The following is a 13,888-nucleotide window of genomic DNA, read 5'->3' on the forward strand; positions in this document are numbered from 1 at the left end:
GTTAACGCAGCTCATTCTTGCAAAGACCTGTGTGATGCATGATGAGAGCCCTGAACCTAAAAGGGATTGGCTCCAGCTGTCAGAAGTTCTGAAAAAAGTGTTTGGATGGCATGGGGGAGAGAAAAGGGAAGAGAAGACAGAGATCAATAGAACTTTATAGTTGTATATCCCTTTGTATGTATACAGCATACAAAGCTCTTCATATGTATGTCCTCTTAGAAACAGTTCTCCAACAGACAATGAAAGAAAGTAAAATACCTATAGACCCTGGCAGGATGGGAGTCCACATCTCCTGCCACTCCCCCATTCCTGAAGAAACCCACACTTCACCCTTCTCTGCCCTCTACCTCGCCCATCGCTCTCCAGACCCATGGGGGTCTGGGCCCAGAATCCTGACTGCTGATAAAAGAGGGATGGTTGAAGCACCTTGTTAAGCAGATGGAAATAAAACCACCTACTAAACAGAGAAGAAGAAGTAAAAAGATTTCATTCATCTTCCTCAACAGCCAGAGTCCTGGATCCTCAGATCTGAGAGCATTTTTCTCATCTACGGTCAGTGAAGAGTTTGCCGACCATGCAAAGCAAACACTATTCCCTTTAAACATTATTTTCATAAAAAGTTACCTCCTTTTAAGTCACTGAGTTATCCTTTTCATGGCATCTCTGGCCTATCAACCTGCATTCTTCCTCCTCCCACAATCACTCCTGACTCTCTGTTCTCTCCAGGTGGGACTCTGACTCACTGTAGACACAGACAACTGGAAAGCCTGGCCCCAGAAATCTAGCTACACCTAAGTGAGGCCGCAGGGCCCAGTGGCAAGAGCCCTCCACCCACACTGCCCAGGGAGTGCCCTGCCTGAGTTCTGCTGAGAGCAGGGGACATTTCGTCATTGCCCATTCAAGCAAGAGAACAGGCTGCTGCTGAAGTCGCTGAGAGGACTCCCTCCTACTCACCCACGATCACATTCACAAACTCTGTCCCTTCTATGTAACTGCCTAAACACTCAGAATATGGCCAGCTCAGAGTAAGAGGGTTTTCTAAGCCCTTACGGGATTGATGGACAGCAAAGACCCCACACAACACACACCACAATAAGTATTCACACAATCAGCAAGGATAAAAAGGCAGGGAGCCGGAAGCCTTGTTATACCTCTAAGGTTGTTGAGTCCCTCCAGGAACTTCTGGTACTTGTAAGCGTTCATGCCCCAGCCCAGCTATGTTGGTTCAGTGGCTGGAAGTAGGCACCATAGTGCGTGACAGCTGAGAAGTGACAGCGTGCAAACTGCAAACCAACTGATCTCTACTACTGCGTCTCCTAGCCCCCAAGAACTGGACTTTGACCACACTTACAAGTGATGTCACCAGAGAAGCCTCATTACATTACAGCCCTTTGTGTGCCCTTATTTGTTGCAGTAAGCGGAAATACCTCCCCAGGAGAGGCCAGCCCCTCCTTCGTGCAAATGAGGCAGGCACATTTGCAGGCAGACTACAACAGCCCCTGTCAATCATCTGCCACCTTTCTTTAGACCCCAGCCCAGGCTCCACTGGGATTACTGCTCCTCTGGTTTAAACTCCAGGTAGAGAGGCTTTAATGTGTTTCAGCACACCAGTTAGGGGCTCATCCAACACTTGAGAACGAAACCTTTAAAGAGCCACACTCACCACAAGAATGCCACCAGAACAGGAGCTCTTGGGCAAATATCACATGGCAATGGGGCAGGTTTTACAAAATAAACAACCAACTCTGCACTCTCCTTACAGCAGTCATGTTTACAGACTGGAATACAGCCACTCACAGAGGAGACACTGCATATTAACACAGTCCAAGGCAGGCAGAGGAGATAAGCAGAAACTTAAGCCCACTCCCTAAGCGCTAAAGGCACAATTCAGGGAGGCAGGACCTTCTCCATAGATAACCAGGGAGAAAAATCCAGCTCAGACATCCCCCGCATACTCCCTGCTCCAGGGCACTATTTCACTAAACTGATTCATTTTTGGTTTGTTTCCATGATGTCAGAAGCTGCTGCAAATTTCCTTCTACTCCACTAGCCTCAAAAAGATGACCCCCCCCCCCACCACCACCAATAGGCACAGGTTCTTAGAATAAGTTACACGGATTACACTCAGAGGGAAAAGACCATGAAATTTCTATGGCATCTTTGTTGTAAGGAACTCAAAGTAGTTCATCGGCATTATTATACTCATCTTTGAAAACATTTTTCTGAAAATAACTGTAAATTTTCATTTACAGATGAGAAAACAGAGGTTACACAATCTGTCCAAAAGTCACACATCAGGCCAATAAAATAGCTTGGAAAGAACCTATGTTTCCCAAACCTGAGCTTGGTTCTCTGGCTCACCTTACCAAGAAAGCCATGGCATCCTGGAAACCCATGAGCAACCAACTGAGACAGACTCCAGTGAACAACCCCTCATAAGAGAGACTTCCCTCTCCCAGGTCTGAAGTTTTTCTAAGCAACCTGCCATGCAGGCTGCTGTTCAGTGACTTGGGATAGAAGTCACAGTGTGCCAAATTTAATGTTCCACAAAACTCCTAATTATGCAGGTTGGATGCAGGGGGAGAAATTGTCTAAGTAGCATTGTGAAAACAAAGAAAAAAGGGCATACGCTCACTTGAAAAGATCGGGCTAAATAATATTAACAGCTGCTAAGATAATGGAAGGGGAAAAATAAAATAATAAAAATGACCAACCCAAGCTTTTGTGCCTTCTGATGCTACTAGTCAGTCAACAGTACCAACAAGGAAGACACTGCACACGGCCACTGTGTGCAGCTGTGAGTATTAGGAGTCACTGGGGATACAATACATGGTTCCTTTTCTCAAAGAACAATTTAATGGGCAAGATTAAAGGTTAAAAGGGAGTTTAACGTGGGGGCTGGCCCAGTGGCATAGCAGTTAAGTTTGCCCGCTCCGCTTTGGCAGCCCAGGGTTCGCTGGTTCAGATTCCAGGTGTGGACCTACACATCACTTATCAAGCCATGCTGTGGCAGGCGTCCCAGATATACAGGAAGATGGGTACAGATGTTAGCTCAGCACCAATCTTCCTCAGCAAAAAGAGGAGGATTGGCGGCAGATGTTAGCTCAGGGCTAACCTTCCTCAAAAAAAAAAAAGAGAGAAAGAGAGTTTAATGTTTACAGAGCATAAGTTAGTGGAATACAGTGTGTGTGTGTGTGTATACTGTATATATAGAGATTCTACGGTGTACGACTGTGAGAATCACAGAATCTTTGATGTCACCTAGTCCAACAGCCCAGGTGCCTTGGATTCCTCATCTCTGAAATCAGGATGTGGACTGAGAAAGGCAAACATTAAATGGCAGTTCAGATCATGAGTGTCTGTTTCCTGGCACAATCCCACTTATTTCTCCAGGAAGAGTACGGATAATAGAGTACGCTGGAAAGACCTTTGGTTCTAGAGTCAAGATACCTGGATTCCAGAGTCTACCTCAAGATCCAACTTTGCCACTAACTAGCTATGTGAGCAGGAGCCCCAAATTTCTCTAAAATGCTAGTTCTTAACTTTTTTTAGCTTACAAACTCCAGTGAGAATCTGATGAAAATTAAAGATACTCTCCTCAGAGAAAGGCACATACTCACCTACATACAAACTTTGTTTACAAGTAGCGGGAGGTCAATGAACCACAGGTAAAGAACCTCTCAATTGATCTCTTAAGACCTCTTCTGTGTCACGATCTGAAAGCAATTAACATAGTGCCATCTGAACACAAGAACAAGCTGTAAAGGAATGACCAACCAGCCAGAGGAGAGCTGGGTCCTCTTGCTTAACAACCCACTGTAAAATCCTGTTCAGAGATTCCTCCCACCTAAAGGAGGAAATCAGCCCAGACAACAGGAATCTAACAGCAGGAACAACCGACTTTTAAAATAGCCACTTGAACTAAGTGCATTTAAAAGACAACATGTGCTAGTTTGTCATTTCCTCTGTGTGTTTCACCATTAAGTTGTTTAATAACATTTTATCAGATAAAAATTAAACAAAAACAAGGATGTTTGGAATTACGAAGTGAGTGACGGTTCCAATTTGAGGATCTTGGGAAAGGGAGGGAGTGCAGTGGCCTGGGCTCCAGTCGTATTCTTGCAAACCAGGGACCTTTCCCTGGAATCAGAGCATTCCAAAGCACTATAGTCCAATACTTCTATATGCTCTTCATGGCTGTTCATCTTTTATCCTCACAGGCTCCACAATGGTGAATAGTGAGATGTAACCTTGGGTAGTAAGAGAGATTCTGCCCTAAGTACCAGACAGAGACAGACAAACGTGAAAGACTTAGGATCTGGCAGTCTAATAGGCATTCTGGCCAGCTGCTGACAAAGGGGGAAAAAAAGCCCTGCTGTCTGCAACAGCCCTTACAAAGGCACAGACACCTAAGAGCTGAGTGGAACTTGATTGAATGCATGCAGATCAGGAAGTCCAGACTACAGTGCATGAGGTGCGGTCCTTAGGGCTTCTGACTCTATAGCAACAGGATGACAGTTAAAAAGAAATACCTGCCCTGCCCTCGAGTGGGCTCAGGGAAGCCAGGGCCCAAGTGAAGTGAAGGCCTGAGTCAGGTTCAGGATATTACTCCCAAGAGAGGACAGCAGGTCCTCCAGCAGAGAGTTACAACTGAGGAGAAACTTACAGGCCAATGAAGAGAGAACAAGTGCTATCTTGGAGTTCCCACAGTTCCCCAAAACTCCTCTAGAAATCAACACCTAACATAATTTTCCTTTGAAGCAATCCTTCTCCTAAAAACAAAGGTCCTCCTGCCACAAGGAACCCTCATACCAGGGTCAGTGAAACTAATCCTGGACAGCCAGTTTAAGGAATTGACCCAATCATTGATTCCACATACATGTACTGCATACTTACCATGCACCAGGCACTGACCTAGGTGCTGGGAACACAGAATTTGATATCTGAGAGAAAGTAAGAGGAAAAAGCAGGGAATCTGCTTCCTCAGATTCAGGGAAGATTCAAACTGAGGGTACAGCTGACTTCCAACTGCTCATTTTCTAGACCAGCCCTGAAGACAAGAGGTTTAGAGACATGAAAGGTAACTCTCCTCAGATTAATACATCCATTTTCTTTGAGGCAGAGCTGACACCCTGACAGCCAGTTGCCACTGTTACCCCAAAGCAGCTGCTGACCCAGGAAGACAACAAAAATGTCTCCAGTGACTTAAGAGGCCAGTAACAAAAGCAGGTGCCAGGTTCGTGGTCCTATTCAGGGAGCAACAAAGATCACTTTCTTCACTGTCTCCCCCGGCAGCAGTGTCTGATGGAGAGAGGGGTTGAATTACACCTTGTCCCTCTGGTCTGCTAGAGAGAAAATGAGTTAGCCATCTGAAGAAAGGGTTGTCCCCAGAGCCAAAGCTGCCTCTGCAGGGCCGAGGAACAGAAGACAAAAGAAGTCAGACCTCATGCTTAGAAGGAAAGGAATGAAATGGCAAGACTAAGGGGAACTAAGTGTGGGTTTGGCAGCAAGCGTCCAAGGAGTTCTGCCCGCTCTATGCTCACCCCAGGCCTGGAGAGGTACTTTGTGTGGATCAGACCCATACTACAGGGCCCAACAATGAGCTTAAAAAGGGCTCATGCTTTAGGCCACAAATCCTCAAATCAGCTTTCTCTCCTTGATCCTTTTCTTTTTGGCTGTGTGGTCTATGGAGAAATGGGTGCATCTTATGAATCCCTACGGTGATTATGTAATACTACAAGACCAAACAAGGTAAAACAGGTTGACTAATTGGGAGGGAAGGCAAAAATATTGGCTCTTAGGGTAAATATGCACCTGCATGACCTCAGATTCTAGTCCTACCTGAAACTAAGGTTCCCCTCTAAGTTTATAAAATCATAAAATAATGTAAAAAGCCTCACTACTGGGTATTCTGAGGACCTAAGAAAAAAATCAGAGGCAAGGGTCACCTGCCACTGGAACAAGGTTATAGACTTCCAGCAAAGAGATGGAAGGGAAGAAAACTTATTTCGACAAAAGCATACTGAAACACGTACAGATACCCAGGTGTAACAGAGATCAACAGCTTCCCCCCTCCTCCAAGAACAGTTTCTCTCATCAACTCCATCAGGACCCAGACAAAGGACAAAGCTGCACCTCTAAGGCAGTATACGGTAGGCACTTGCTAAAGAGAACCACATTCAGTTATTCTAACAACCTGGGGGGAAGAAGTGCTTGCTGGTTTAAATCACCTGGATTCCTCCAACAGCAAACGAAACAAGACTCCAAAAAGACAGGCCACCAACTTCCGGTAGCATTCCTTTGTTGCTTTTGAGCAGAGGAAGGAGTCAAAATAAACATTTTTGAGAAGTCAGATTCCAGACCCTAAAAATAACACAATGGAATTTTCCTCTGAAGCTGTCTTTTGCTAACAATGAGGTTATATTTTTTAAAAAGTCCAAGATAGACTGTATAGTGGTGACTCCAGGATGGCAGACTATGAGATCTAAGAAACTTATTACTACTGCTGAGTCCCCATTCTATGGGAGGACATCACAATGTTAAGGGGGTGCTAAAAGTACCTACTAGGCAGAACCTCAGTGAGAATGTCAACATTTGCTTAATGAGTAGTGGGTACATATGTTTCCATCATAGTATTATCTATACCTGTCTATATGCTTGAAATATTCATAATAAAAAATTAAAGCAATGGATGATACTATCCATCAAATTTATAAATATGTATAACCTTTGACCCAGCAATTCCACACCTAAGAATTTCTCCTAAAGATACACATATGCAAAATAATAAGTATACAACTAAGCTTTGCATTATAGCATTTTGTAATAGCAAAAGATTGGCAACACCCTAACTGTCCATTAACGAGGAACTGGCTAAATAAATGAGAGTACATCCATATAATGGAATAATAAGCATGGAAGAAAAAAGGTCTTTACAAGCTGACATGGATTAATATTCAAAATATAATAAGTAAAACAAAAAGTCAGAACAGAGTGTATGTTACCCCTCATTTGTGTTTTAAAAAGAGAAAGGAAGAATATATAGAATTTAGGTCCTACACAGGCAGGGACTTTTTATCTGTTTTGTTTGCTGTTTATCCCCAGAGCCTAGCATAGTACCCGGCACATACTAGGTGCTCAATAAATATTTGCTGGATTAATTTCTTTTTTTGGTGGGGCAGGGTGGGGGGAGAGGGGGGGCGGAGATTAGCCCTGAGGTAACATCCGCCTCCAATCCTCCTCCTTTCTGCTGAGGAAGATGGGTCCTGAGCCAACATCCGTGCCCATCTTCCTCTACCCTACATGTAGGGAGCCTGCCACAGCACAGCCAGACAGTGTGTAGGTCCGCACCTGGGATCCGAACCAGCAAACCCTGAGCAACTGAAGAAGAACGTGTGAACCTAACCACTGTACCACAGGGCCAGTCCCTGGATTAATTTCTTAATTCACAAGATATGTAAATGAATAAATGCACATATCATCTCTGGAAGGAAGCACAATAAACTTTAAGACAAATATTGTTTGTTTTCAGGGAAGGGAAAAGGATGGCTGGGGTGAAAAAAAGATTTTTCACTGTATAATTTTCACTGTTTTTTTTATACCTTTTGAATATCCAAATATATGAACATGTTACCTAGTCAAAAAATAAACAAAGGTTTAAAAGTCAAGAATTTGAGGTTCTGAATCCTGATCCCAGCAATGCCACGGACTACATACTCTTCTCACTCAATCATTCACACGTTCAGCAAGCCTAGCCTGTGCCAAATTTGTAGAGCACTAAGGATGAAGATGAAGAGTTCAGAGTCTCTTCCCTCAAGCAGCTTACAACCTAGTGAGGGAGACAAGCAAGTGAACCAACACACAATATAGTGCAGCTGATGCTGATAAAGGTGCACAGAAGCAAAGAGAAAAAGAAGCATAGAAGCCTAGGGAAGGCTTCCCGAAGGAGACAGCACTGGAACTGGGACTTCGGGGCCGGAGAGAATTAGACTGACGGGGACAGGAGTGTGTAGACAGAGGAAACAAAGGAGAAACATGAGAGAACACGATGCATTTAAGTAACCTAAAATAGTTTGCTATGGATAGAGTGCAGGGTACTCTCTACCCTGGAAGAATGATGGTACGACATGAAAGTTTTGCATGCCATGCTAAAGAAACCATATTTCACCCTAAAGAAAATGGGATGCCATTGAAAGGGTTTAAGCTTGGGCAGGGCTATTTTGTTTTGATCAGATTTTAATTTTAGAAAGAGCATTCTAGCAGTAGCGAAAAGGAGGGGAGTAAGCCAGAAGGGAGGAGAGCCAGTTAGGATAGTATTATGATTGCTTATATGCTGAGAAATAGTAGCATCTGAAGTAAGAAAGTAGTATCGGGGATGGGAAGGAAGGCAGGCATGTGAGATCTGAAGTAGAATTATACAGCATCTGGTCACTGTTTTTATTTGAGTTGGGGTGAATGGATGAATAGAGGGAAGATTCTCAAGTCACTTGTTTGATTGGGTAGAAGACAGTGCCTTAAAGAAAGCAAGGTAGGCAAGAGAAAAGCAGGTTTGCTGGGATGAAGACAAAGGGTTCATTTGGAACACAGTAAGTAAAAGATACCTACACACAATATGCAAAACAAGTCCTCTAGAACTCAGAGATAAGGGTCTGGAGCTCAGGAGAGAGATCTAGCCCAGCAGTTGAAGCCCTGAGTAAGAATAAAGTCATTCAAGAAAACTATGTAGAAGGCCAAAGACAAGATCCTAGAAAGTATCTTTATTTAAAGGAAGATAAACCTGTAAATGAAGGAAGAAATTCAGGGAAGGATGAGGTCACGGAAGAAGAAACTTTTCAGGGGGACGGAGTGGAGTGTTTCATGGTGTCAAGTACCACAGAAAGGTCACGTAAGATCAGGGCTGAAAAATTACCATTGGATTTGGCAATTAGGAGGTGATTAGTGACCTTGACAAGAGCAATTTCAGGAAAGCAGAGGGGGTTGGAAGCTAAAGGGCAGGTATATACCACTCTTAAGAATCTTGGGGGAAACAAAGAACATGGCTGTGAAAGGGGATTCTCACTTAATATCTCTTATTTCCCACTTCCACTCCCATAATACATCTGAGTATTATTTCAAGAAAACTAGGTAGGAAAATGCATATAAAATAGTGGTAGCACTCTATTAGATGTTAGGTGTAGAATAATCCAATGTATTACTACTACTACATACATTAAAGCTGGTTTCATTTACTCCATAAATCACCTAACATTTTTGGACACGTGCAAAATACAGAGCTGGCAATGTGGGAGATAAAATGGAGTTTATGATACAGTCCTCAATCTCTAGAGCTTCCAGTCTTGTGGAAGAAAATAATGCAAATATACAAATACGACATTAAAGTACAATATAAATGATACAGAAAAAAAGAATGACTATTAGCATTTAGGAAACTAGAACTAACTTCCAGTGACGTGATCAGAGGTTTCCTAGAGGGCTTTGAGCTGGTTGTGAACAATGGGTATGATTCTATATGGCAGATCCAGTGAGTGATAGCACCCCAGGAAGACAGTCTTGTCTGACTTAGATGTGAGGAGGCAGTTGGAAAGGATGCTGGAAAAGTTATTATGAAGGGCTTTAAATCAAGCTGAGAAGATTAAGCCCTGCCTCTCTTCTGACTGCTGCTCTGCAGTGCCAACTGCCTGTGGGGCATTTCATTTCCACCTGAGCACACCACAACTTAAACTCAAGTTATCAAAAGCGAATCCAGGGGCTGGCTGGTGGTGTAGTGGTTAAGCTCGTATGCTCTGCTTAGGTAGCCCAGGGTTCGCCAGTTTAGATCCGAGGCGTGGACCTACACACCACTTATGGAGTCACGCTGTGGCAGGCATCCTACATATAAAATAAAGGAAGATGGGCACAGATGTTAGCTCAGGGCCAATCTTCCTTAGCAAAAAGAGAAGGACTGGCGGTGGATGCTAGCTCAAGGCTAATCTTCCTCAAAAAAAAAAAAAAAAAAAAAGTGAATCCACATCTTTCCTCCCCAAATCAATGCCTCCTTTTAATTTCCCACTTTGAGTAATGGCACCATCCTTCCCCAACCATCAATTCTTATCAGTTCTTCCAAATGCCTCCCACAGTCATCTTCTCCTTTCTAACAGTCAACCTCTCCTGTCTAATCCTCATTACCTCTCACCTGGATTGCTAAAATAGCCTCAAAAGAAAATGGATTTCCCTCCTCATGCAATCCATGCTGCACGTGCTGCCAGATCAATCTTCCTAAACCACAGCCTTAATGAAATCATTCCAATACATAAAACCTCGACAATAGCCTAAAACCTACCACAGGGGAAAAAAAAGTCTCAACGAAGTGTAAAAACTCAAACACAAGGTACAACTTTTGTGGAGAGTAGTTTAGCAAAACGTATCTCAAGTTTTTTTAAAATGTCCAATGACTTTTTTCTTTTCCCCCCCCTCCTCAAAGCCCCAGTACATGGTTGTATATCCTAGTTGTAGGTCGTTCTAGTTCTTCTATGTGAGCTGCCGCCACAGCATGGCAACTGACAGACAGGTGGTGTGGTTCTGTGACTGGAAAGTGAACCCCGGCCACCAAAGCAGTGAGAGCACTGAAGTTTAACCACTAGGCCTTCAAGGCTGGCTCGTCCAATGACTTTCGACACAGCAATTTCACTTTTAGGAATTTATATAAAAGAAATGTTATTAAATGTGCAACATCTGTGTGTTTGTATATATATATACACACAAGTACATTCATGTCATTGTTTATAACATCAAACAATGCAAACTTACCTAAAAGTCCAACAATAGGGGACTGTCTCAAGTGCACTGCACCCATGCACAGGAATACTGACAGCAATATAAATTATGATATGGATACATATCATACGGATACATATTTTTTGACACTGAAAGATTTTCACCATACAGTAACTGAAGAAAACAAGTTACAAACAGTATGAATTTGCAAAATAGGTATCTACATGTATATATTTGCAGAAGAAAATGTCCGAAATACAGCAAAATGTTTACGGTGGTCATCCAAAAATGGCAGGATTTTAGGTGACTTTAATTTTATAGTTTTGTTTATTATTTTATAATTTTCATACAATAAACATGGATATTTTGTGAAATAAAAAGAAGGGGAGATTCTACCACAACTAATACCCAACAGTATCACAACTCTTTTAGATTTTCTAAACATGCTTTTTCTAGAGATAGCAGGAACTTTATATGCAACCCAACAATAGAACCCACTGTTACAGCACCAAAGAAATAAGGATGAAGAAGGGACAGTCTGCCCTCATTGAATTCACAGTCAAGAGGAGCAATTAAGCAGATAACTGTAAAATACGATGATAAGTTCAATTACAAAGGGATGCATAAAGTAACATGAGAGCTCAGACGAAAAGGTAAGTTAAATGTTTCCTGTTGGGGTGGGAGGAAAGATGCTATAACACCATAAAAAGCTAGTTTTGAGCTGGGACAAAAGAGTACAGTATGAACAGGAGTTTGTGAAGCCAATAAAACAGAAAGAACATCCGAGGCATAGGAAACAGCAAAACAAGGGATGAAACTAAGAATCATCCCCATGCTCGGAAGTCTGAACTTTACCCTGTAAAGAAACAGAAAGCAATGAGCACTGGAGTTTTTAAGAAGAGATATGGTATTATCATTGAGAGTAAGCCAAAAATGATGAGGATCTAAAATGGGGCAGTGGGTCTAGCCAGGATGGATGGATGGGAAAGGATGGATGTTGAGATGTTTCTGAGCTAGAACAAACAGAACTTAGTCTCCAATCAGAGGTGGAGAACGAAGGAGACAAAAAGCAAACCTGAATTTCCTAGCTTGGGCAAACAGGCAGAGAGTGATATTGGTACCTGAGACAGGGTGTACAGGAAGAGAAGCAGGTTTGGGCAGGGGAAAGAGAGGGATGATGATAAGTTTGGTTTTGGATATGTTACATTAGAATTTCCATAGACTGTGAAGTGGAAAAGGACAGTAGTCATTTGGAAATAAAAGTTTGGACCTTGGGGAAAAGTTCATATTTCGAGATGTTGATTTGAGACTCATCACTGTACAGACAAAGTTGATCAACGAAATCACCAGAGTAGGTAAACTCGTCCAGGGACAGCACACAGAGTGAGGGGGAAAAAGAGGTCCAAACAGTATCAAATGTGACAAGGTCAAACAGCATGAGAACTGAAAAGAGACTACTGAATGCTGCAAGTAGGTCATCACAGGTGGGAGCAACTTCATTTGGGATGGTAGGCACGAAAGTCAGGCTACAGTGGGTCAAGATGACTAAAGCAATATAACAGAGGTTACTAAAGAGGTCTAGTGGTAAAAAACAAAACAAAAAACAGAGAGTTAGTCTGAAGAGACAGGCTGACAAGAATTTTTTTCTTAAAATGGAGAAAACCTGAACATATTTACAAAGAGTCACTAGGTGGGAAGAGACTAAGAATACAAACTATGTACATGCCCAGAGGCCTGCCTCTGAAGCAGGAGGGAATGAGGTGAGGACTGGAGATCACAGATGAATTGAGAGGGAGAGCTGAGAAAGTAAAAGGCTAAGTGACTTGTTGAGAGTTTACAAGTGGGGTGGAGTAGCAAGGTTGAGGAGAGTCAAAAGTTTGGAATTGCTGCTCTAGGGAAAAGGAACGGGAGTCAACCAGAAGAGAACAGAAAGATTTCAGGGCAAGGTTGACAGTCAAGCTGTGGCTGGAGCTCATAAATCTGTAAAGGAGTCAGTCAGCACAATGTTATGCAGCAGAACTCAGTAGCTCGACGGGGGAAAAAGAACATGGATCCAGCTTTGGAAAAGGGAATGGAAGGTGTGGCAGAAAGAAAGAGACTTGAGAATGCCAGTACAAGTGTTGTCATATAAGATAGGTAGGGAAGGCAAGGACACTATAAATGGGCTGATAGACTGGGAAACAAGCACAGACCAGGTTTCCTGGGCATAAAGGAATAGGAGAGGCAGAAGAAAGGAGGTTGTGACCAGACTCTCAGATTTCTAATTTCAGGTCACTTCAAATACTCTTACCCAAGAAACTTAGTCATCTACAAGACCAAAATTGACACCATGCTGACTTCTAAGCCGTGTTCTGATACATAAACTAGTTCTTCAAATGGGGCTGACACCCTAAAGGTTGTTAGAAGGAATTCCAACCCGAGAGCGGCAGGATTGAGTTCTCTACTCCCAAACTTCTTCCTTCCTGAACTTTAGGATTTGATCTGGATCTCTAGGTGCACTATCAGTAACTTTTCATTTCCTGGGAGATTATGGAAGTTGTCATGTATGTGGAGTTGCTGAAAACAAAAGTTTAAGAAACTGCCTACTTGCTAGTTGAGCAATTCCCTCAGGGTCCAGCTGATGTAGGACAAAAGTTACCGTCCTCCTCAGAGCTTTGGATTCTTCCCCCAGGGCTACAGGACAACAACTAGAGCATAATAATCATATTAACCAGCGAAAAAGAAGTTGGGATCTGCTAATAAGGTAAGTGACGTCTAGGATAGAAGTGGGAAAGTGAGTTCACTTCCTTTTACTGCAAAAACCGAATCTAAACCCTGTCTCACAAGCTACTCACTCATTCCCTAAACATCTGGGCTCCCATCCAGCCTATTATCCCAACCTGTACAAAAACGAAAAGAGATTCAAATCCTCTCAGAGGGGCTACAAAGGAACCAGAACATTGCCACCAAAAGGGACTGCTTACTAGTGCTGATTCACTCTGAGAGCCCAACTTCCTTTTAAACCTCTCCTATCACCAAAAGACAAAGCGTATAATGACTATAAAAGGCAATTTCTTATATTAAAGTACACGGATGGAAGGAATGAGAATTCAAGAGTTGGTTGGCTGTCTGGATAAGCATGTATGTGGAATTTGGC

General features: G+C 42.8%; 1 protein-coding gene across 14 annotated transcripts in view; it reads right to left on the minus strand.

Moving 5' to 3' along the window:
- The window catches only part of MACF1 (microtubule actin crosslinking factor 1), a 323,957-nt gene that overhangs the window by 259,707 nt on the left and 50,362 nt on the right, over positions 1-13,888 (minus strand). Inside the window, exon 1 of one of the 14 annotated variants that reach the window (XM_070610262.1) lies at positions 1,152-1,375. The exons of the other annotated variants lie outside the window; for them this stretch is intronic. Coding sequence (XP_070466363.1) covers positions 1,152-1,203 — 52 coding nt within the window. The 5' untranslated portion in view covers positions 1,204-1,375. Of the gene's footprint in view, positions 1-1,151; positions 1,376-13,888 lie in introns of those variants that run through there. 14 annotated transcript variants of the gene reach the window in all.

The sequence above is a fragment of the Equus przewalskii genome, chromosome 2 (genome assembly GCF_037783145.1).
Source record: "Equus przewalskii isolate Varuska chromosome 2, EquPr2, whole genome shotgun sequence".
NCBI lineage: Eukaryota > Metazoa > Chordata > Mammalia > Perissodactyla > Equidae > Equus > Equus przewalskii.